This window comes from Perna viridis, chromosome 2 (genome assembly GCF_037379345.1).
Source record: "Perna viridis isolate PV_CMFRI_1.1 ecotype Kerala chromosome 2, ASM3737934v1, whole genome shotgun sequence".
Classification (NCBI taxonomy): Eukaryota; Metazoa; Mollusca; class Bivalvia; order Mytilida; family Mytilidae; genus Perna; species Perna viridis.
In genome coordinates, this window is record NC_142446.1 from 39783906 (window position 1) to 39811063 (window position 27158).

The 27158-nt window shown below is 31.8% G+C and overlaps 1 protein-coding gene across 3 annotated transcripts in view; it reads right to left on the reverse strand.

Annotated features, from left to right (window-relative positions):
* Positions 1 to 3089: 3089 nt before the first annotated feature.
* The window catches only part of LOC148625015 (F-box-like/WD repeat-containing protein TBL1XR1), a 29298-nt gene continuing 5229 nt past the window's right edge, over positions 3090 to 27158 (reverse strand). For 2 of the 3 annotated variants that reach the window (XM_088568202.1, XM_088568203.1), the window contains exons 3-15: positions 26997 to 27142; positions 25070 to 25223; positions 21659 to 21791; positions 20935 to 21073; positions 20085 to 20148; positions 16401 to 16498; positions 15412 to 15472; positions 13367 to 13488; positions 11734 to 11808; positions 9262 to 9389; positions 8017 to 8182; positions 7225 to 7326; positions 6500 to 6876 (exon numbers count right to left, since the gene is read on the reverse strand). In XM_088568202.1, the coding sequence (XP_088424328.1) occupies positions 6850 to 6876; positions 7225 to 7326; positions 8017 to 8182; positions 9262 to 9389; positions 11734 to 11808; positions 13367 to 13488; positions 15412 to 15472; positions 16401 to 16498; positions 20085 to 20148; positions 20935 to 21073; positions 21659 to 21791; positions 25070 to 25223; positions 26997 to 27142 (1415 nt within the window). In that variant the 3' untranslated portion in view covers positions 6500 to 6849. Of the gene's footprint in view, positions 6877 to 7224; positions 7327 to 8016; positions 8183 to 9261; positions 9390 to 11733; positions 11809 to 13366; positions 13489 to 15293; positions 15355 to 15411; positions 15473 to 16400; positions 16499 to 20084; positions 20149 to 20934; positions 21074 to 21658; positions 21792 to 25069; positions 25224 to 26996; positions 27143 to 27158 lie in introns of all 3 variants that reach the window. The other variant, XM_088568204.1, reaches the window with a different exon arrangement.

Genomic DNA, 27158 nt, shown 5'->3' on the forward strand with positions numbered 1-27158 from the left:
CTCATATCTTGACCTACACTTAGAGATCGATGGTAGAGGAAAACTATATGACAAACACAATGACTTTTCATTCTGTATCAGTCTACTTTCCATTCATCTGTGGCAACATCCCTTCAGTACATGCCTATGGAGTTTGCTAATCACAAGTCATACGTTGCTGTAACTAAGCTGACTTTTTATACAGTGCTAGACTTCTGAAACAAGGTTATGTTGCTACTATATAGAAATCTTCACTACAGAAATTTTATGGTCGTCATTATGAATTTGTGGAATGTTAATGTATCCATCTGCACCATGAGAATCAATTTGTTTAATGCTTCTTGGTTTTTCTTTCCTCTTTTGTCTACTCTGGATGACTTTTTAATGAGCAACTCAGCAGGTGTTTCTTGAAAGGCAGAGGACGCTTGCCCTACTTGTGCACCCCGTTTTTTTCATATTCTTTTGCTGCTTTATATGTATTATTTTGGTTATTTTATGTTCTTTGTTGTGTGACTGTTTTTTTTTTGTCCATGAATATCATTCTTCTGATTTCCGCTAGAATCTTGGTTCCCTTGTTTACTATTGAAGCAAATTCCAGATTTTCAACTTAGTATTAAATGCTACTTGTAAACACATTGGTAACAACCTTTTTAACATCATTTTTTGGTCAAGGTTCTGTGTTATTTCATAATTTGGGTTATTAATGGTGTTATATTGGTCTTCTTCGTGTAGTCTGAATGTTTTTCTTATCAGGTTTGGCATTGCTTTTACCTTCAAAAACCATTTTTACTGTGATGTATTATATATGATTTTCACATCCACATCAATACATTTTCACTATTGTTTTATTTTGTAGTTGACTGGTCGTAGGTTATGATTTCATTTTTCTTTTTTTATTTTAAAGTGATTTTGAAATGGTTTTCCCTCAACCTTTTCAACAAAACAATTCATATAACACCATGTCATAATCATTGGATTTTAGTGTCTAGTGCATTGTGGGTATTAATTTCTGTACTTAACTGACCTGACATACTTTGTAAACATTAATTTATTGTTATGTCATGGGTCAAAACTTATTGTTCTGATACCAAAATTTGATGCCAATCATTTAACCCTTAAATCGAAGTTTCTGAAATAGTTTATTGTGTGATAAATTTCAATCTCAACTGCTGGCCCAATTACAGCTTCTACATCCCTGTTGTCATACATGTAAGTGATTTTTTGTGTAAAATAAGGAATTACACAAGAGGTTTTATGACATCCAATCCAATTAGTGGAAAGTATCCTGGAATCTCAGCTCTATCAGTGAGGGTGTTTTAATATTTCATCTGAGGCCTAACTTAAATGGGTCCTTATTGTAAACTGAGGTTGTTTCAATGACTGTCAAATATTATGGTAGAATGTGCATCTCCACGGAAGGATAACCTAGTTTGGTTTCTCTGAGAATGAAGAGATGCCATGTTAGGCAGCAACCATTTTCAGAGGGGAGGGGGCTATGGAATTTTTTTGAAAAAAAGTTTGATACAGGAAAATGTGGAACTAAATGATTTGACTTGTCACTGGAAAAAAAAATTAAGTCTTCAATGTGACTAATTGTCAAATATTTTGGCCTATTTTCAACATCCGAAATGGTACAAATGCCATATGCTCTAAAATTGTTGACTTCTGCCAAAATATTGGTTCCCTTGATATCATTGCGTACTCTTTCATAACTGTTATGATCCAAATGTTTTCAATCATCCGGAACAATATTAAACAACTGACAATGGCTATATAGATAGAGGAGTCCCGATAAAATATATAACCTTTATATAATCAATTGTGACAAATGCCTGTGTTTGAATCAGAAACTGGGTAATATCACATAAATTCAATGCTAACCGATCATTTTATCTTTAAATGTAAACTTCCTGTTCTTATACAAGCAAAAAAAAGCATAGACATGTGTATGATATGCTATAAAAAGGGATGTTGTAGCAATCTTTGGGTCGCTTATGATATTGACCAGGGAACCAGTTTATGGAGGATCGAGCAGCTGGTAATGAATATTCATAAATATCAGGGCGTGCTAATGTATATGACCTATAGTCTTGTAAAGAGTCTCAGTGCCTTAATTGGAAACTGGGTAATGTTCAGAGCTAACCGATCTAACTTCCCGTTCTTGTACAAGCAAGAAACACATGTAGAACACACATGTATGATACTTGAGAGGTACATTTTTTATCTCGTATGAAGCTAGAAGTATGAGGCTATGGCGGTAAACACTGTAAGGATCTGCAGCATTATGTGGCGTATATTTAACTACATATTTATGCAAATCATATGCAAATATCAAGTACTGAAGTTATGAGTGCAAGAAGTTGCTAACAATATTAGCGACTCAAAAATGATAAAAAAAAAACCAATAAATAAACTGTTATCCAATCATATCTCTGTAGTTTTTATACCCAAAAAAATTGTTTCAATGGATGTTGAAAAAAATTATTTATTTTGGACTGGCCCTGGAAAAAATTACAAGTTATTTCTGCTCAAGGTAAAAAAGTTGTCTCAGAAAAAAAAAAAAATCATAGACCAGATACATCTCATCAGACTAACATTTCTTTCCTGTCAGAGTTTGGAAACTTTGGAGATATATGTGAAAAACTGATGCCTGACCATCAAGTCCTATTTTAGCAATGGCAGCCATGTTTTTTCACAGATCAAAAATACACAAGTCATTTTGTGTAGAATACCCTATAAAGGAACAATCAAAACAACTTTTAATGAATTCTGTCTTGCAGTTTCGGAGGTAATATAATTAAAACACGAAAAAACTTCCACTAAAGCCAATAACTCCAACATGGGTCTTCAGATTTACACAAAAATTCTGACCCCTCCGTTGCATTTTTCAGTAACAGTGGTCATGTTTTTTTATGGTTAAATAGAAAAATGAAAGTATAAACTTTGTGCAGAAGGAAGAACTATACCAACTTTCATTGAATTCAGGCCAGAAGTTTCTAAGGAGAAGATGCGTTGTCGACAACGACAACAAAGACCGATACCAAGTGATGGCAATAGCTCATGTAGCCTATGGCAAGGTGAACTTAAAAGGCAATAAATAAAGACAACCATTTCTCATTTTATCTGTTTCTTCACAGACATTTCAATAAACACCCTAGGGCAAAACAATGATTGCTATTTATTCTACAGTTGTTTTTATCCATTGATAATTCCAAGTTTGACTTGGTTGGATAAATCCCAATGTAACCCACCCTCTTTTTTCCATCTATGATGACATCCCACCCAGGTAATGTACACATCCAATACAAACCATTCAACATTCAGAATAACAACAATCATACAATCAATGTCGCAACTTATCACTTATACTTGGAAATTAAAAATATTATTGCAATCTTTTTAAAGAGTACATCTAGACTCAATGTTTTCTAAAAATCTGAAATATTTATTCTTGTGATTCAAAAAGTAAGCTTGAAAGGGCAGAAAATATAGATAACAAACAAAATAATACTGTTTTTTAACTTTGTTACTGGTAATCTTCAATGTCTTATTTTTTCACTGACTCATTTTCCACAATTTATTCCGAAACTTTAAATCTTTTTAAGTATATTCAAACATAAACAAAGAAAAAAAAAACAAAAAAAACAAAAACTGGATTGTTTTGTCTGGAGAATACAAACTTAAAGAAATAGTATATTGGAAAAATAAAAATATTTAAGTATATTTGTAAAAGTAGAGTCTACAAAAATACAAGCACAATTTGCTTTTCTTTCCTAAAGATGTACAATAATAAATCTATGGCATGATAATATCTTTAGAGGTAGGAGAGGGATCAATGCATCCACCCATTCCAACCCAAATAACCAAAGAAAGTTTTTACATTAGTAACAATAGTTGTACCTACAATACCAAATACACACTTTTACATTAAAACGTACATAGCTGCCATTGAATAGAAAGATGAATGAATAATATTTACATAGAAAGATATGTATTGGGATATTTTAGAAGAAATTTACCATGTTGCCAGAGTTTGCGAAAATTTCGGTCCTGACAGGTAAAATTTGGGTTGGACCAGCATTTCAACCTCTTGTGCTGGTCCCATGACTGACGGCATTTAAAAAGATTTTGTGGTCTGATTACATGGGACCAGCAAATTTTCAGTGGGACTGACAAAACATTTGCCTTTGTCAGTCCTATGTCTGACAGCAGAAAAAAAGTTTTCGCAAACTCTGTGTTGCTGGATAAAATCATATATAAGGTCCACATATAATGCATATTTCCAAATATTTTATAGCTTGTTAGACCAAAAAGAATATTTGTTCATTGTTTGTAATTTTGCAAAAAAATGGACTTCATAAAAATAAACCCTGCTATAGAGCTGGTTAAAAAGGTCTCAAGAAGACTATAATTTTACAAATTAAATGTTTGTTTAAAACTAAAAAAAAATGTGAAAAGCACAATACATCAATATATGGACTTAATTAATTTTCATCAACAAAAGAAAATAGTTTTCTTTGACTTTCCTGTCAAAGAAAGAAAACAAGAAGAAAAGAACATTTTTCGTAATATTTTTAAATTCTTGTCTTTCATGGACAATGACTTTATTAAACAATAAAGAGTTACCAAGCCCAGATGATTCTTTAACAAAACAAGTTTTTAACCTTTAGTTCATTATCTATCAGAGCTTATTTTAGCCACTTAACCAGTACAAAATTAAATTTGGATAATGCATTAATACCTTAAAAAAAATTAAAGTAGAATATAGTACCGTATTTAAAGCAAAGTGCTATGCACTTCATACCAAATCCTTGCACAATGAAATCCTGACACTGTTTTAATTTTAGTACAATTGAAGGGACAATAATTTGTTACATAAGATTTGTGAGAACAATACAGAAGAGGAATACTTGTTTCTTGTTCAAGGGTGAAATAAATAAAATGAACAGCACTATTTCACATTTTGTTTAAAAACTACAGTAGCTTATTGATTCCGCTATGAAAATGTAAAAAACAATTAGAAGAGTTAAAGCTTGATTCTAAATATAGCTTTTCTAAGCTATTATAACATAGCATTTACAAAAAATGCACTTGATATCTACACAGTTCACATATTACCATGACAATGATTCACACAAATATAGCTGCCTTTTACATAACATGAAAGATGTAAAGCAGGGAAATACCCAACAGTGTCCATTTAACACTGTTAAAAATAAGACATCACATGATCATTAACTGGTCTGTTCACAGACATTTAGTACAATATCCAATACTAGTTGTGAGAAAAGTTGCAAGTCAAATGTTATTAAAAGTAGAAATAAACTTTCGCAATTCTTTTTTATTAGACCACACTATTCACCGCATGACAGTTTCACCAATGCAACAATCATGTATAGAAATTTGACAAATCCTCTAAAAATAAAGTCAGAAAAATAATTCTTACTACTATGTCATCTTTTCTTCAGATTCAGATGATAATATCTTTGCCCCATACAAGTTAACTTTTCCTATGCCTCTCTCAATACCAAGTTATCACTACAACATTATGAAGATAGCAGATTTCAACCTACAGAGGTATGATGTAATCTTTCTGTCATCTAACAAGATCAACATAACCTACTATATGCACAACCTTCGTTGCAAAACTTGTTTCAAAATGAAACTCCTTCAATGAAATAAACTTGACTAATGAAGACCTGACATGCACTAATACACTTGACAATTGAAAACCTGACATGTACATGTATGGCACAATTAAGACCTGAGATCATATGCACAGAATCCCTGATTAATATTGAACTTATTATGCCATGATCAACACATACCATTTTGACCAACAAATTGATGTTCAAGGCTGTAAGTCAATCAATGAGAAGAATTTAAAACTTGCTCCACACTTTACCTTCTATATGAATTAAAATAAAATTAATGGCAATGGCCAGAAATTGAAAAAATTCTTAAAAGTCAATTAATCAATAGCTTTAGACTCGAAAGACCTGTAAAATCATGGAAAGAAGTGGCAATTGTTTTAGCAGTTGAAATGCAGTTTTTATGAGAAATTACTTTTTCCAAAGAATATGAAACAACACTTTGTTTAAAGAATCTAAACTAGACAAAAACTCTTCTCACTAATTCATTTGACCTTGTCAGGTAAACATCATCATGGCTTGTTTAAAAATAAAGATTTCTTTACTTTTAGAAAATATTTCCAAAAAACTTTTTGATTACTGAATGTCAGTTACACAGTTCCATGAAAATGGATTACATCATTTTATCAACAACAAGTTGTGCCATAGATCACTAAAATACACTCAGGTATTTGCCAATGAATGAAGAAGATGGACATTTTTTCTATTTTGAAAATTAACAACATGTACTACAAAACTTGACAACAAAATGTGCCCTATAACACGCCAGAACTTTAAAAATGGCACAAAGATGAACAAAACACTGTTTATAACCTTGTGAATTTGATGCAGTTCTGGGGAAAATAACTTTGATTGATCGTAAATGCTGCTCTATCTGAACAATGTATCATACATCAGAACAAGTCACAACAATTCATTTTTACTTATTTTCTACAACACAACGTCCATGAGATCTGTCTTTGCTAATATTGCACAGATCTTGTACAATAGCTCACACATGGTGTTTTCTTGGCTCTTCTCCACCATAACCCATCATATCTGTTGCCACCATAATGGTGTATTCATTTCCAGAGGAAAGATTATACTCTTTATATCACAGCCTTTGCATTTCAGTAGTAAAAATATTCACATCTCCATATAGCACTTTCTTTAGAAAAACCATCTGATGGCAGTCCAGTTAGAAGTAACAGAGGTAGCTAACAAATTACTTCCACTTTTGTCACTTCCGAAGGTCTAGCACAAAAACCTGAAACAAAGACCAAAAATTCAAATTCTAAACATATTTTACATTAAACTGAAATCAACAGAGTCTAATCAATGTTGAGATATCTAGATAGCATTAACTTTGTGTCAGGAACCCACAGGTACAGAAAAGAAACAATCAACAATGTCTATCCTAAAGAGCCAATATTGTTAACATTTAATAGTTATTTATACCCCATCCAGGCTGGTAATGAATATGACAGGGAGAGTGAAATACAGGTTAAGGAACACCATAATTGCAACGCCTCATTTGCATAATGTGAATCATTTCTGGCCTGAGGTATATATTTTTTTGAAATCATAATGCAACTTTTAATTTGTTTCTACTTACTGAACCATCTGAAGCACTAGCCCCAACTTTGTCTCCTTTATGATTCCAACACACTTCAAATATTCCCCCAGTTCCTTTATAGCTATGTACTAATGATCCACTCTGCAAAGTATCATCACAGAATTCTTTACGTTCAAACAATATAACAAAACATCAAGCATTTATTGCAAAAAGGTTGATTTAATTCTAGTCTGAGCAATGTATACAGTGCATCATAAGCTTTTCTGGCTATTATGTCATGTTCTATATGTACATAATGTTATGACAGGTTGTATTGTAATAAATCATTCATAGTTCTGAAAATATTGAAGTAGAACATCTGATTAGCATCAGGAAATTAATTGTGAATCTTGTTGTCTAGTACTACTGTTAATTTATGAAATTTACAACATGTAAATCAATCAATAGATCATATACCAATTCCTAGCATTCATTTATGAGTATACAACTCTTCACTGATCCTAGACGGAACTTGACCTGGTTACCCATTCCCTACATCACTGAGCACAGAAAAAGAAAATATTCTTAAGTTTTTATTTTATAGAAAATTGTAGTATTTGTAACAGTAAAAAATTGTCAATTTGTCCAGAAATAGCTGTTTAAGATATTCAAGTCATTGTCATACAACAAGTCACAAAAAAGTAAATCCATACACTAAGTCATGGATAGTATATTTTGGATCTACAACAAACACACAAACATCAACATACATTGTTAATTGTGTGTTACATTAATTAACATAATCATTTTAATTTATAACATTGTGGTATAGCATACTGAATAGAACCTTACCTGCACATTCCAGATATGAACACATTTATCAAAGGAACCACTGGCTAAGTATTTCCCATCAGGACTAAATGCTACACTATATACAGGTTCTTGATGTTTAGTTAATGTATGTATACATGTTCCTCTCTCTACTTCCCACAACCTTACTGTGGAATCAAAAGATGCACTGGAAAAGATTTAAAAACCAGTTTAAAGATAACATAAATTTGTATAAGGAGACAAATACTACACTACTGTATTTACAGATGTAAATCCTATGGTAAGTTATGACATAACAATGCCTTTTTCTTTAGTACTGTCAGTACTTGTGAAGCACTCTATGCCTACAATTTTGATATCAACCAGAAATTGTCATGAAGTCTACACCTAAAATTAGTTGAATCTGCTTTAAATTATATATCTTAGGGATAAGCTGCAGTTACAAACATATTGTGACTCAATTCAACATCCCAATAAACAGTACCACAAAAAAACAAACTAGCATTAAACAGTCAAGTTTCCATTTCAACCACAATAGCTACAAGTATCGTATAAATTATAAAAAAATCAAGACATAATGAGTTTGAAACCTCTATTAAACTACCATAACTTATGACTTGAGTTGCAATGAACAACAAAAAGTCGCAAATATTGTCATACTAGGCATACCCCCACTAGAACAGGAAGTTGATATCAGAAAGCAAACAAAATCACATATGCCCATTTATATGAAGTCATACACCAAATCCATCCTTGGGAGATCAGATTTTAGTGAAGAAAATTTCTCTATCAATCTGTATAGTGGAAAATTGCAAAGTCCCACAAGTTGATATAAGACAGCACCCAAAATTCATTTTTTTGCTTACATAGTATGCCTCATCAATATAAAGGCACACACAATATTTTAAAATCAATTAACATTACCCATTTCGAACCAAGATAATTGCAATAAAATTCTGACATACGGATGGCATGATGGACAAGATGATTCCAATGTGGCACCCATTCTTTGAGTGGGGGTATGTGGCACCCATTCTTTGAGTGAGGGTATGATATGTAACCACATTAAAAATCCTAGTACCAGTACCTAACAGTAATAATCAACAAAATGTCTTAATGTAAAGCTATCACAACAGTTTGAAGATACGTACATGTGTGTGTACCCTTTTAATCTGACTTTCTTCTAATTTAATTTACAAACTGAAATATTTCTTCTGTGTGCTATGGTAGAAAATATGTTTTAAAATGCACAATAGTGAAAATTACCTAGATAGAATAAGAGGAACATTTGGATTGTTTGTTCCAGGTCCTGTTGGACTCCATTTTATGGTGTAGATTTCTTTACTGTGAGCTTGAAAGTCATGTACACATGTATCTTGTCTCATACTCCATATCTGAAATAACAGGATATTTTTACATCTATGTGTGGGTGTTTCTAGCACAACTTAACATTCATTTATTACTGAGAGAGTTTACAATGTTCTATTCCAATCTTATAATGCAGATGTAGGAAAACAAGAGGTTCCCAGGAGCCTGAATCACTCATCTGGTTAAAGTTTTGCCTTTCAAAGCAATAACTCTAATGAAGGAGTTGTCTGACAATTTGGACTCAATAAACACTTTGGTAGGACTTATTATAAGGATCATTTCATCAATTGAAAGTTTCTATTATAGTTTTCAAGATATGGCTTAAAACTGCTAAAAAATGTCAACGTTGATCCTTTACAGACTATTGTAGGGCTTATAATAAGGAAGATTTTGGCAATTGAAAGAATTTGGCCAAACCTGGCAGTTTTGGAGAAGTATGAGAAAAATCTATGATCCTTTAGTTCTATTTTTAGTAACTGTGGCCATGTTTTTTTGACGTATCAAAAATCCCCACACTAATTCTCTACAGAAAATCCTTAAGAATATTCATACCAAATTTGGTTAATATGTATTAAACGAGACAAAAAAAAATGTCGAAAAAGGGCGAAAACTCCAACATGACTGAACAGATTAAACAAAAAGTTGACCAAAGATAGGTCTGATCATGCTGAACATGTCACATTATACCTCGTAAGAAATTGGCTAAGCCTAATGGTTTTGGAAATATATGTGAAAACCTCCTATCTGACCCCTATGTTTTATTTTTAGTATCAGCTGCATTGATTTTCAATGGATCAAAAATCCTCATATCAGGTCTATGCAGGATACCCCAAGGAACATTCATAACAAGTTTGGTTCTAATTGGTCAAGTAGTGTCAGAAAAGAAGAGTTTTGAAAAACTGTTAACAACGACAGATGCCAAGAGATGGCAATAGCTTACATGGCCTTTGTTCAGGTGAGCTAAAAATCAGTGATGAACTAACAAATCAGTGATGAACTAACAGGCAGACATATAGACAAAACAAGACATTGCACTTCCCCTAAAATTGAGGTTAAGCACAATATTGTCTCCTTAGTATGACAACCAACATTAATTCTTACAAAAGTTCACATGTCAACTAACATTAATTCCTAATAAAGCTTACATGTCAACTAACATTAATTCCTAATAAAGTTGACATGACAACTAATATTAACTCCTACTAAAGTTGACATGACAACTAACACTAATTCCTACTAAAGTTCATATGTCAACTAACATAAATTCCTACTCAAGTTCACCATGTTTTATCAGTCATGAGACATAATAGGTCAATTGGTAAAATTCTTGCCTTGATCTCAGTTAAGACTAGACCCAGATTGTTCATGTAAATGTTGTTATTGATTATGCAACACACGATTAAGTTTATAAACAGATAAATGACAAGGAAATAGTCCAAGAGCTATCACAATATTAAGGACATGGTCTTATCTTATAAATCACATGTGATGAGAAAGCATTGTGATCCCACAATGGGTATTTCCAAGCAATAAAGTGCAAATACTGAGTAACCCATTGATGTGATACATTTACTAGTCTTATCAAAATACTTTCAGAGAACGGAGGCCATTTGGTTCATAAACTATGCAAGATATACAAGACCAAAGCATCTTTTGCTTGACCAACAAACATAACATTATTGGTACTAGAAAAGATGATACAGACATTTCTTAAAACATTTGATTTACTCTGATGATAGTGAACGATTTAAACGTATGAAAAATCACTTTTGCTGATTAATTTTTGTTTCGACAGTCCTCTGTTCTATTTTGATCTCATTTTACATATTATCTCAACGGAAAAAAAATCCTAAAAGAAGGGCAATATATATTTTATCATGATCTCCCAACGAATTATATGACAATCTAACAAAAACCAATTTCTATTCATGTAATTATGATTTCTGAACAATCCCTAGTGCTAAGAGTCTTTAAGATCATAAGGTCATTGTCAAAACTATGAGGTTATTTTATGAACTAAGATAACTCATCAGTGGACTTATATTAATATTTAAAAAAAAAAAGAATAACTTCTTTTAGCACCCATGTTAGCTTTAATTTCTAAATATTGGTAGCAAAAATTTTTCTGGTGACAGAATTTTAGAAGCCAGACCAGCCCTTAAACTCTATGTAATAGAAGTGACTAGACACTATAGCCCTAAACTCCCAACTTAAGCAACAGCCATTTAATACTTCCGCTGTTCCTTGCTATCAATATATTTAAAGCAAATGTGTACTGCCTAAACCTAGCACTCAACCAGTCAATTGTTTTAACTGATTTTTTTTTTTACCAAATTTAAAATTTAATAATTTGGAAAAAAAACTACAAACCTTTAGTGTCATGTCATCAGAACACGATGCAAGTAACTGCCCTTGAGGATCCCACTTGATGGCATTTACTTCATTCTGGAAAAGATAAAAAACAATCAAAATAATCCCACCTTGACTATATTGTAATGTGGTAGGGCAGGAACCAAAATAATCCCACCTTGACTATATTTGTCATGTGGTAGGGCAGGAACCAAAATAATCCCACCTTGACTATATTTGTCATGTGGTAAGGCAGGAACCAAAATAATCCCACCTTGACTATATTTGTCATGTGGTAGGGCAGGAACCAAAATAATCCCACCTTGACTATATTTGTCATGTGGTAGGGCAGGAACCAAAATAATCCCACCTTGACTATAGTTGCTATGTGGTAGGGCAAAAACCAAAATAATCCCACCTTGACTATAGTTGCTATGTGGTAGGGCAAAAACCAAAATAATCCCACCTTGACTATAATTGTCATGTGGTAAGGCAGGAACCAAAATAATCCCACCTTGACTATAATTGTCATGTGGTAGGGCAGGAACCAAAATAATCCCACCTTGACTATAGTTGCTATGTGGTAGGGCAAAAACCAAAATAATCCCACCTTGACTGTAGTTGTCATGTGGTAGGGCAGGAACCAAAATAATCCCACCTTGACTATAATTGTCATGTGGTAGGGCAAAAACCAAAATAATCCCACCTTGACTATAATTGTCATGTGGTAGGGCAGGAACCAAAATAATCCCACCTTGACTATAATTGTCATGTGGTAAGGCAGGAACCAAAATAATCCCACCTTGACTATAATTGTCATGTGGTAGGGCAAAAACCAAAATAATCCCACCTTGACTATAATTGTCATGTGGTAGGGCAGGAACCAAAATAATCCCACCTTGACTATAGTTGCTATGTGGTAGGGCAAAAACCAAAATAATCCCACCTTGACTGTAGTTGTCATGTGGTAGGGCAGGAACCAAAATAATCCCACCTTGACTATAATTGTCATGTGGTAGGGCAAAAACCAAAATAATCCCACCTTGACTATAATTGTCATGTGGTAGGACAGGAACCAAAATAATCCCACCTTGACTATAGTTGCTATGTGGTAGGGCAAAAACCAAAATAATCCCACCTTGACTGTAGTTGTCATGTGGTAAGGCAGGAACCAAAACAATCCCTTTCACTAAGTCATTGTAAGGAATAAATAATGACAACACTACAGCTGTTTCTGAATTACATAATGTTTAATACATAAACATGTATACATTTTTTATGAGGAATAATTCTGATTGAGGCAGTAATGTGAGACATAACCATTCATATCTAATACCATGTACAGTGGCAAAAGATGTAACCAAATAAAAGTCATCTAAACCGATACACATTCGTTGGTGAAATTTGAAGTTGTTCAAGTCCAAAAACTTCTGTAAAATTGTGGAAGCAATGTATTGGTGAGAGTGATCAAATATAAATTAAGAGTCAAACTTCTCTTTGAAATTTGAGCAAAATCCAGTAACTGCTCTAAGAGGAGTTGTGACAACTATGAGTGACAGACTGAAGAGCAAGTCACTGTGAAATGTTCTGAAGTCAGGGACAAAAAGGCACAACTGAAGTGAGACTTTACCAGAATAATGTATAAGTAACATACTGTGTGTCCCTGGAATGTTTTAAGTGGCCTATCCATGCCCAGCCTGCAGACATGGATACATTGATCTGTTGAACAGGATGCAAACGTTTGATTACTCTGCCAGTCTACATCCAGTGCAGGAGCTGAAATAAATATCAAATATAAGACTTGGGATGACATTTCCATGTCAAGTTATACCTCTATAGTTACATTGTGCTATAACAACAAAATCTGATCAAAACATTCTGTACTACCTTTTCATTAATTTGTAACTAGTAAAGAACAATTAGACTCTTCTTTACAAATAATTCATCCTATATATGTGAGATATCAAATCCGCAAATTAAATTAGAATTTTACATCCATGCCAAAATATACTTTTCATTGTACAGTACCAATGGACCTCTTTCATCTGGTTAAATGCCTATGTAGTAGTAGTGAGTTCCATAGTTTTAATATGCATTAAGCATGTCTAATTCTATTACCTTGGGACAAAAAATAATGCAGAGTCAAATTCTTGGAGTACAGATTGAAGGATAAAAAAAAAAAAAAAAAAAGATATCTAAATTTAAAACACCAGTGTTTCACACAATCTATATAACAATGATGGGTATTTTTTTTCAAAACAGAACAATCACAATATCACACAAGTTACTGCACAAAAATAACATTCCACAATCTATGATTATGGCTAAATTACCAACACCATAGCGTTGTACCACGACTTTATTTTAATACACAGATACATGGTACAGACTACATTACTAACAATATATATCAATCTAATTAAAACTAACCCTACAAACTGTTATATTCAGTCACTGCATGTAGGATCTAACAAAACTACTTTCTATTTTCTGTTCAGTTGCCTGTACAGAATTGTCAGATTCTTTCCTTAAAAAATCCTTTTACAAACATAAAAGCTGAAATTTAATTGCCTGATTATAAAGGTCATTTGAACAGTAAGTTTAGACCCTACATGCAGTAAACTAAATAAAACAATTAGTAGATCTAATTTTAATTAACTTGAATATATGAACATGCAGTTTTGATGGCAGGATTTCAGTCTTGAGTACCTAAATTCAATAAGTAAGCCTAATTTGATGAATCTTTTAAAAATTTAATAAAAAAACGTAAGTACAGTCAAACCTCGGTAGCTCGAACTCCAAGGGACCATTAAAATGTGTTCGAGTTATCCGGAGTTCGAGAAATTGAAGTTTGTATATTTCCGGATTTCTTTAGTTGCCAGTCCGAGTTCAATTTTATCGTTAGATATTGCTTACTTCCTCCAAAATTGTGTTAGTTCGTGGATCTTTTTCATTCACTTTCGGTTGATTTGTGGACATTAAAAATGCTGTATTTTCTTTTAAAAATGTCCAGAGTGCGGGTTCATTGGTCAATAATTTGTTTCCATCCGATTTTCTTTCATGGTTTCATCATACCGACTTCGGAACATTCTTAAACTTCAATCAGTTTTATCAAAACTATCTAATTAGTGATGACTTAATTATTACCTGTAATGAACTAAAATGACACTGACTAATGATAGGGTTTCAGTTTTTCACACTTTTTATTATCCAAGCTGACAATATGGCTGACGAGTTCGAGTTAGTGAGGTATATTCTCTGAGATTTTCTAAATTTTTCGAGTTTTCGAGAAATCGAAGTTCGAGAAATCCAAGGTTATTTATATTGATTATAGAGGAGAAAATTTTGGTACTTTGAATTGTTTTTCGAGAAATCATGGGTGTTCTAGCCATCTGAGTTCGAGCGAGTGAAGTTCGACTGTAGCTATTATAAAAAGAATCTAACATTAAAGTGCACTAAACAAGAAAGTAGTTGTGAAATTTTAAAAGGCTGACTCAAAGAGATTTAATGGTTAATGTATAAAAATGTCAAAATAAAGGTAGACTGGGATGCCCCAACAACAAATGTGTCTTTATACATACCAGAGTGAAAAGCAAACTGCTCTTTGGCATTTCCTGTACTAGCATCCCAAATAATAGTAGTCTGAAAACAAGACATAAGAGAGGAGAGTATGAGAAGTTTTATATATATTATACATACCAGAATGGAATGCAAACTGTTGTGTAGCATTTCCTGAACTAGCATCCCAAATAATTGTTGTCTGAAAAAATCAAGCATTGGCCATTAAAATTTTGAAAATTTCAAAGGCCAGATATGGGGAATCTTTATCTCTGAAGTGCAAGGAAGGTAAATCTCTGACACTAAAAGACAAAGCCAGAAGTTCTCTGAAGATCTCCTGAGTTTAAGAACATAGAAATCTTACCACAACACTTCTAAGATTTCCTGAGTCACAAATTTTTTAACAAGATCAGATTCTTTCACTCATTTTTAAAAGCAAATTAAAATCAAAATACATTTGTACAATTGTATTGGAGATAAATCTTTTGATGTCTTTAGTTTTACACAAGAGACCTCTGATAGTATGGGGACACTAACAGAATATAGAACAATACTTTACAATACCTGGCTTAGTGCTTATATTCATTATATTGCTTTTTAAACTAATCCTAAGATATTCTCTTGTAAAAATAAGAATACACTTAAACAGTAAGGTGTAAATCAGAATAATGAACAGCTCATATATTTAGTTGACAACAAAACAGAGAAAATATATATTTTTTAAAGACACAAACGACTCTATATGTATCATTACTACAATCTGGTAACCTGTTTCAACATAATATAACATTTTAAAAAATTATTATAACCTAAAGTTCATTTCAGCCAGAAGAAATGAAGCATTTTGATACCTAACCTGCAGTAATAGTAACTTGCATGAAGAGTCCATTGTAGTTTCCAGAAATAGAGATATTCTCATTTAAGAAAATAGTAGCAGTGTTTTATTTCAGCAGTCATTTATATTTTGCCTTAAAAATGGGATATTAATGGAACTGCATACATTAAATTTATCTAATGTATATAAAGAAATTAAAACCTGATATAAATGTAATACATGTACATTGCAACATCAACTATAACATCATTTGAATTGACATTAAAGTAAGGTGACACACTGTACATCATCTTACCTTATCTACACCTGCACTTAAAATGTAGTTTCCCCTTTTGTTCCACTTCAGTGCAAATATAGGTCCTTTATGTTGTCCCAAAGTATTCACCAGTCTACCTGTAAACAGAACCTACAGAGTTAACCATTGCCTATATATTAAATTGTCAACAACAACAAACACTGTCAATACTATATTATTACATTACTTGGCTTATAATCTAGTTTTAGTACATATTGTTTGTCAGGTAGCATTTATCATGATTTTCCATTTAATTGTATGATGGAGGATGGAGTTGTCAATTCAACTATTTCAAGAATCTATGAACTGATGTTACCACAAAAATTGGTACCAACAAGTAAAAGTACTTTCACAGTAAATTTCTTTTATGTTTTCTGACTTAATCTGTACATACAGTATATATGTATTACATGGTTGTAGCCATGGAAAACTGTTTGGATAAAGATAGTGGCTGAATATGAGAGGGCCATTAGACAGGGACTACTCTTTTAGCATCAGTTATTTTTAGTTTCAAATTAATCTGCTAACCATCCTTAAGTTGACAACACTTTTAATACTGTCATAATATCTACAAATGTCCATTTATAGTATAAAAACAACATATTTTAATGTTTAGAGAAGAACAATTCACAAAAAAAACCTGCATCCATTAATATGTATTTGTGTAACCTAATTACTTATTTCTATATAAATCTTTAAAATTTTGAAAGAGAAAACGCAATAAAAGGATAACTTGTAAAGATTTTAAGACAATAATATGCTCCTTTACATAATGATTTTTGTATTATAGATTGTCTACTTGGGAAACCAGGCTGGTGATAATTAAAAAAACTTATTGTCCGGTACTTACTTTTGTATTTTGTTACCTGTTGTGTCAGGTGCATGTAAATGCACTTATAATATACATATAAAGTACTACCTAATGCTCACATACAATCATTATCAGTCATTTCTCTCCCTACTTATTTTTACCACAAATTCACAGTATTAAAGATGATCAATCAGAAAGTCAGGTATGTTTTACTAACTTGACATGTCTGGTAACTAGACCAGGTGTATCACTGACAAAACAAAATTAATACTGACATTTAACATTTCCTGGACTTTTCACATGAGTAATGCATTACATAATTTATTCATTAAGAAACCTCACATCATCTAATATTTAAATTGCCTCAACGCCCCCATTTTCATGCTTCATAAAATTCCATTACGTAACCACACTGCACTGATGGGATAAGCTATATAATCCTACCCACACAATAAACCAAGGGCAAGGTCACTGATTCTTATCTTCCTAGATACAGATATATTATGTGTAACTAGGCCAGGTAAACTATGTATCATGGGAGGGTAAAAATAACATACAAGTCAACCTGTTGCATCAAAACCAAACTTAACAGAGTGATTCATCTTAAAGAATTGTTTACTACATATCATAATGAAAACCACCTGTTTTCACAGAATCTACAATAAAAGTTGCTTATTTACACTATGTACTGTTATTGATAGTGTTGAACTTCTCAAGTATAGTCACACATTCTCATTCTATATTAACTTAAATGATAATTCTACTTGTATCATGTCACAATTTGAAAAAAAAGGAACCAGAAAAGATTAAAATCAAGGTGAAAAAAATCAATTGATTGCAACAATAGTTCCATAAGATATAGAGTGTTTGTATAAGTTATATAATGAGGATTGAACAAAAGTTCAAATTACAGACCCAGTCTTAGTTTAAAAACAACAAATGAAAAAAAAATTAAAAATTAGCATCTTTCAATGGTTGTAGCTGGTGATTAAAAATGCACATGACTTTTTAACAACTGGGTGGTGATTAAATTTCTGAGAGAGTTTTCCTGCCATTTTACATTTTTAAAGGTTTCTGATGTAGATTCAAATTCATTTATCAATGACGAGATTTCTGAAAATGAAATTTTAAAAATGGTAAAGCCTGTGGCGATGATTTAATAATTGAATATTCAGATTATTTCCCCTGTAATATAGGTTTTAGACAAGAAGAAAACTTGTCCCCTGCACTATTTTCATTATATATAAATGACTTGGAAGATTTTATGTATAGTAAAAACATTATTGGTCTGAAAAGTATATCAGATGAAATAGAAACAGAACTTGATAATTATGTAAAACTTTTCGTGATATTGTATGCAGATGACACTGTTATTTTGTCAGAATCAGAAAAAGACTTACAAAATCAACTTAATGCATTACATGAATGTAGACAAAAGCAAAATTATTGTATTTTCAAAAGGCAGGTGGCGTAACGATATGAATTTTTATAATGAAGATCAAGAAATAGAAATAGTTAAGGACTTCACATACTTAGGCATTTCTTTCTCTAAATCTAGTAGCTTTCTCAAAGCAATAAAATATAATGTAGAGAAGGCCACCCGTGTAATGTATGACATTCTTCGTCAAGGGAGATTATATAGCTTATCTATTGAATGTCAGCAAGATATGTTCGATAAAGTTATTAAACCATTACTGCTCTATGGGCGTGAGGTGTGGAGGGCAGGAAATAATTCTGTGATAGAGAGAGTTCACCTTAAATTTTGTAAACTTCTGCTAAATGCACAGAAATCTACCACAGATTTCATGATTTATGGGGAGCTAGGGAGATACCCATTTGATATTTGCATTAAACTAACAGTTGTCAAATATTGGGCAAAACTAATTACAGGGAAGGAAAATAAACTACCATTCATTTTATATTGACTTTGTCATAAGAATTTCAATAATAATTATATGTGGCTTAATTATGTGAAATCCATCTTAGATAACTGTGGTAAATCAAATGTATGGAATTACTAATATTTTACTAGTATATCCTGGTTAGTTAACTCTTTAAAACTAACACTTATAGACCAATTTAAACAAAATTGGTAATCTGACATTCAAGAGTCGCCGAAAGCTCTAAATTATAGACTTTATGAAAATAGTTTCAAGTTTGAGAATTATTTAAAGATTTTAAGTGATAGAAACTGTATCACTCTTTTTAGACTCCGAACCACAAACCATAAGCTGCCTACAGAATCTGGCAGATGGCACCACATTTCTAGAGAAAACAGAAAACGCAATATATATGCAACTCTCAAGAAATTGGTGATGAATATCACTATATTTTTACATGTACATCTCTTAATGAGGAGAAAACTTTATTGGTAATCAAAATTTTATTTTCCCTTGAACATTTTGAAATTTAATGAATTACTGAACAGCAGAAATTCATCAGATCTTAATAATCTTTGCAAATTTATACAAGTGATTAACAATTAAGATAGACTCTCCCGGGTAACCACTGATATTGTTATAATTATCATAATATGTTTTTTGAACACCATTGTTTTATATAATCTACCTCTGTGCAGTCCATTTGTGTAATACTGTATTATTATATTAACTGTTTTTGTTTCTCTGTACCTATTTGGTTTTAAAGAATAAAGTTTATTTATTACAGATTTCATCGGTGAAGCAAATTCCCTTCAGCCTATACTTGCTTTTAATTATTTTTACATTTTCTATGGTTAAATTAAGAATTCAACATGCTTACTCAAGCTTGTATGTTGTAAATTTTAATATTACCATCATGAGTGAAGAAATAATTTTAACCACTAATTACTGAAGGAGAATCTATATTTAAGTGTGTCTAAAAAAAATACACACCATCTGTACTCCATATTCTTGCGTAACCATCATAAGAGCCAGTAGCTAATAGTGTCCCTTCACACTGTAAACAGAGAAGAAAAACTGATAATAGATCAGATGTAAGTGTTAATTGGTTAACACTATAAACACAGATAACTAGAATCTTCCAACTCATTTATTTCTTTAAAATGTACAAAAATGTACTTGTAATAAACCGTTTGATCAAAAAATGAAAAATCAATTACTATATTGTTTAAGATAAAAACAAATATTGATGTATTTAATCATTGATCTCTAGCATGTCCAAGCAAACCATACTTGAATACACCCACAGAAAAAGTATTCATACATAGATTTCATTTCAAATAGTTAAATCACTAATCATGTGATGAAAATTTCCCACTTTGGTTTACTGCAGCAGGAATAATTGTATGAAGGTGACTAAGACCACAGGCCTACTGATGCTGGCACTAACTATCAAACATTTGAAAATAATTTTTGTTTTCAGTCATGTATTGAATTGCAGGAGTTTTGACAAATTTCAACATGATTTTTATATTATCATTCAGACAAAAGGATCAGATATATGCTAGCTCATTATCAGCCTGTTTCTGAAATTAAAACTACTTCAGTTGCCAACAAATTTTAATTTGACTGAAAATCAAAGTTATTACCAGCCCTAACAAAATTTTACTACTGTCTACATAGTGTTTATTCCTGTCACATACACATTGGAAATAATGTAAAATGAAAACACATTTCTCTAAATTTCAAACAGTTTCATTCAATTATAGTGGAGGAATGAATTCATCAAAGAACTATGTCTTTCACAGAGAACAGAGCAAACTACTTCAAAAAACAACCTTACATTCCAGTCTAAAGAGGTAACATCTTTATTACTAGGAACTTCAGTGCCTCCCCTCTGTATACAATGTCTCAATACCAACTGATTAGCACTGTTACTATTGTCATTCATGTTCCAAATCCTTGCTGTAGAGTCACCAGATCTATAACCAAAAATTAACAGCATTAAAAAATGCAATGTTTCAGGATTAAACAAAATGATTCTTTAGGAGAAAATACAATAACATTAAACGGAGTCTTGGTGCCATATTTTTAAATTAATGTAATGTCATAGTCAAGAAAACAATTTGTTTATTCGATATTTTACACATAAAGCTTAGCTAGCCATCCAGATATGATGTTAGACTGATAATTTAATCGTTCTCAATCAAGACCTGTACCCTGGACTTAAGGGAAAAAAATGAGGCGAAAGAGTCCTAAAAATGTGCCTCCAATATTTTCTTGCAATATACCTGACAGACTTTAAATGATATAAAAACCCATCAATAATTCGCCTACATAAGCTCTGATCACATGGCCATTGGCTTCTGACTCTTGGTTCAATTAATGTCAAGGTCTGAACTTATATAAATGCATCATAAGAACTCCTTATTTGGTGTGAAATATTAATTTCCCTGATGCCAAAAGGTCATTTTGCATAAATGTCTACATGAGAGATACCCAACATATATTTTTTTATACAAAAATGCAACATGACAACTTCTTATCTGGTGTGAAATACAAATTACCCTGATGCCAAAAGATCATTTGTTGGATTCCATGCACAGATAAAGACTTCTGACTCATGGCCTCGTAAGATGGTAGCTTTACTGCTAGGAATTTCCACTCCTCCATCAACTTCCATATTGGATGTGTGATTAGCTATAAGAAGAAAAATCAACATTGATTTCAATAAATAAATAAGGGATTTAGTTGATTCATATGTTTTTGGGTATCAATATGAAATACTTTACCACATGAATTTGTACTTTTACATTAGCAATGTTTTAAAAAATTTGACCTCTTGTGATTTCTTTTATAATCACAAAGATGCCCAAGAACTAAAGAATATTTTGTATGTTGCCTAACTATTTTATTTATACAAAGACAAACCATGTGATCAAAAATGGTTTTTCCAGGATCCTATTGATTCCTATTAATGGATGTCAACAGGTAATGCTAGGTAACCAGAGTTAGAAATAGTGGCCTGCCCGCCAGCCCGAGACTGGCTATATTTTTTGGCAGGGATGGCTTATTTTAGTAAAAATTTATATAGCCATATAGTAAATATATTGAAAAATTGTATTTAGGGCTGGCTAGAATTTGAGAGAGTTTCCTACGCTGAGGTAACTACAGTGAGTATCAAGATTTAATATCGGTTAATGGCAAGCAATTGAAAGCTTTAAATACAACTAGTGAAATCATATAAACTACAGTACATGCATGTCATTGTAGTCAGTGCAGCATGACAGTCTATAAACACAGACATTATTATTTGGTCCAATAACATATCTATACAAGCATTTATAAATACAGGAAAACAAATTGGTAGTTATCTTTTTTTCATTTACATAGAAACTGTAAACATCAACTTTTTTCTTTAAAGAACCAAAACTTGGTCAATTCATACAATAAATTGTTAAAAAAATATAATTAATTTAAAAAAAAAATACTTTATTGAGTGTTTCATGACAAATAAATCATAGCACAAGTACAATTTTTTTTAAAACTTGTTTGTTCAATAGACGAGTAGGAGCCATATCAATTAAATGGTCTAATGAACCACAATGCATGTACATGTAAGTGAAAATTTTGAAAAAATATAATGCAGCAAGTGAGGACTTGTATAAAAGTTCAATAAAGAGAAGTATGAAGATGTCTACTTGTACCAAAACCTATATGAAAGCTGTCCAAAAATAAGGGTCAAAATCTAAGTGATCTTAAAACACGAGAAACTAAATTCCCTTAACAAAATCAGAGAGTCAAACTTCTGTATAACAAAACATGAAGGCCCAATAGACATGAAAATAGGGGAAAACAAACCACAGTATTAATACATGTACATTCTAATTAGAAGAAATTGGGGAAAATACAAAAGTATTGAATTTTCAATAATGGCCCAATTAATTGATGAATAACATGATTTCAGAAAAATCAAAAAAATGAATGAAAAATTAACAAACTGAGGAAAATTTTTAAGTAGGCTAAATTGTACATTATTATGAACCAGATTTATTGATTATTTTCAAGACTTTCTTACAACATCAGATTTTTCATTACATTTGTAAAGGTTCTTTGTCACAGAATGTAATTAAGTGTTCAGTAACTGAATTTAAATAATGGTGACGACAAGTTACTGCATGCTAATAACTTCAGGAAAAAGTCCAGTAAATAGATAATTATATTCCTAGTTTAATAAAAAGAATTAAAGATACCACTTTATAATCAATATAAAACTAAGACAAAGCTATTCACCAACAGTAAAAATCAAAGTAAAATATGAAAATTATATTTAATAAAGAAACAGACTATAGTGTCAAAGCCATTAGTAGATTGTTCAACCTTCATTCTGAAACAGACTATACATATTGATTTTGAGCTTTGAAGCAGGATGTGAAATAGACTATAGACTTTTGTTAGAAGATGACAGTTCAACAACCTAACGAACCCACAAAATCAATACTAGTGGAACAGCCCAATGATTAGAGCTGTTTTCCCTAGTATTTAACACATGGACTAATCTTGTTTATTTGCCATGTACTTATTATCTACAAGAAAGTAAAAGGTCAAATGACTGAAAACTTGGCAAGATTCCACATGAAATGCAAACATAATTTTATTTGTTGTTAAAGGTATTTTTGGTGTTTATAATTTTAAAGTCAAGAAACAGAATAAAGTTCAAAATCTTGTTGTAACAATGTGTTCTTTATACATATCCTGAAAAACAGCCAAAAAAAAATTAATGAAATACCATGACTACAGCCCATGTTGTTGTTCAATAAAAAAATGATGAACTTGTTATCACTGCTTGTGTATTAAAATGTAACATTCCAGTGACTGATGAAATTAATTCCCCAAATGCTTGAATTAAAAGTAAAATAAATCAAATTCAGAGCTTATTGTTGCATAACTAACTATTCACAATTATATATGCATTTGAAGAGGAGCAAGTTATATATATACAAGCTCAAAATAAACTCTGAGTTGACAAAAATAACAAATTTACTTTAAATAGTACAGTCACAGCTACATTAACAAAACAGAAAATACTTTTACCCAGTTAGATGGGACTGAAATGGCTAATATAAGTATTATTCCTATAATAGATGTGCATTAAACTCTATGTGTGGAAGGAATCCACCCACGGTATTACTTGAGCTAGCTTTCTATTGATTCTTGCTTAGCTGTTGGATTTTCCCAACAACAATAGTCTAATCTAGTAGAGGCCGACTTGGACAGCTGCCAACTACATTAATCATCTTTATAACCATAGGGTTATCAAACAGAGCTGTGACCTTCACCTTCTTATGTTAACATGTTTCTTGGGGGCAAGTACTTCAATGTGTAAAAATAGTTCAGTATCATAATGACAAGGTGACTTAATTCATGCTTAACACTTCAATTAAAGTGGACTAAGACACTCTAACCATGCATGAAAATAGCAGAAAAAATTTCAATTGATTAATAGCAAGCCTGATCTTTACAAAGCATGCCTATTATGCAAAATAGGGAACAAAGCAAGGTTGATTAACATTTAAAGCCTACATTTCGACATGAAAATAACATTGAGTCAAGTACATATCCATTGATTTGGGAATAAATCTGGACTATTCAAAGGTGTATAGAACTAAAGTCACCAGCTTATATATCAGTAACAAGTTTTCTAGTTAAATAATCGAACATGTGCGAACATACCAAAGTAACATTTCAAAATTGATATCATCAAGACTTCTTTAAGCCATGTAATTGAAAAGTTTAATGTCAAGATTTAAAGATAGAAATAGTCCAAGTTTTACTTATTATGTATTTAGTGCATTCTGATGAATTTAGTAAAGAGTCTTAAAGTGTCTTTTTTTTCAAGATTGTTTCTGGGCAAATCACTCAGATTTAAATTGGGAAATACTTTTTACAAATCTAAAATATCTGCCAAGCTTTCTTACAGCAGTTCTGTGATGTCTCTCCTTCACCATTGGTGTTAGTGGGCTCAGTCTTGACATTCTGGGTCTTTACTGCAGCTTGTTTTCTGGATTCCACTACATCAGGCATAACAGCATCGATGAGAGACAAGGTCTCAATACATCTCTCAGAGCCATCCTGAAATACACCATATAAAAGACATGCCAAAATTTCTCAAGGCCAAGCTTTAAATATTATGGTCTCTCAGTTTGGAACATGACATCTGACCATTAAAGTAATTAAAATTATGTAGCTGAGTAAACTTCAATGTATAAAAACAACTGTGAACAAAAAGTCATTTTTTAATTAAGGCTTGTTCAAATTAACTGCCATGGTTATAACATCAATCAAAGTCGATTAGCCAATTCATCAATGATAACTTATTTCTGACAAAATATTGTCATTAATGTTTTGTTGGTATTTTCAAATCAAATCATTTAGTATGAAATAGACAATACTTGTCATTTCTACATCAAAATATCAATCAAACTGAACATTCCTCATACAGGATAATTTTTACAAACAATAAGACCCATACATAGGTCTAGCACTGCAATTTCATTACATGTATCTGTACATCTGACTTTCCATTACCTTAAACAAAATGCCACATTAATACAAATGTACCTGTTCATGTATCTTTCCAGCAGTCATATGCATGTAATTAATACAAAAACATTTTGTAAATGTGTATCATCCTACATTTCATCATTTCCTGTAAAAAATGACCCACTTTACAACTTTTTAAAGACCAAACTTTATTGTACATCAATTGTTACTACTACAAAGCACTTATTATTTCATGTTGATGCTAATTGCTGTCCTTCAATATCACAGCTGTAACTGCTGTCCTTCAATATCAAAGCTGTGACAAATGTCCTTCAATTTCACAGCTGTAACAAACATCCTTCAATATCTCAGCTGTAACAAATGTTCTTCAATATCACAGTTGTAACAAACATCCTTCAATATCATAGCTGTAACAAACAATCCTTCAATATCACAGCTGTAACAAACGTCCTTCAATATCACAGCTGTAACAAATGTTCTTCAATATCACAGGTGTAACAAACGTCCTTCAATATCACAGCTGTAACAAACGTCCTTCAATATCACAGCTGTAACAAACCCACCTGTCTATGTTTTGTAGATAGTTCAGTAGATTATGCAGTGATGAAGTAAATGTTTGGGCATAAAGTACTGTAAATGTACATGTACTAGTACATGTAAGTTGGACTATAACACATATACTGATATTTTTCAAGGATCACAGACTATGACTGACCTTAAATAAAAAATCAGAATGCTTTCACCTCTACATTGTGTATGGACTGAAACATTTAGTCTATAATGAATGCTAATAGAAATAAGTCAGTTATTTCTGTGATTAAGAAATTTCCATGTATATGTACAATAGACTGTGGTGTCATAGTATCATACATTAGTTTCCTTTTTTCTTTAACTGATGAATGAATTCCGCTATATTATGATTTTAAATTAACAGCTGTACTCTGTGCATGGTACATTTGTACATGAATGCAACTAGGACACTTATCATTTTATAAATACAGGAAACAAAACAGACCTAATGTATGTACTATAAGTAGTTCAAGGTCAAAGTTCATACAGTGTTCTATGACAAAACTATACTTGTACTATATGTATATCTAAGCTGCAATTTATCTATCCAAAAAATAACTGGAAACTGCCCATCTTCAGGTTTATACTGTGAAAGTACATTTTTGCTTGGATATCAATTTTCACAGATTGTAGACAAATCACTGGTTGGTTATCCATGAAAATAAGTACCCCCAAATATAAGTACTTCCATAGTAACAAGTTATGAAGAAATTATCATATTCATTTACAACATAACAGGACATAATAATGGCAACATTAATGAATACATACATCGGAGATGCTGATTTCAGCCTCTGTATACTGAAGCCCTTTCTGTATGATATTCAGTAAAGCAGCTGGAGGAACTAGAGCTCCATTGATGTTAGATTGACTAATATGGCTTTCAACACCAAATGTGTATGCTGAATGTACAAATCCTACAATAAATACAAT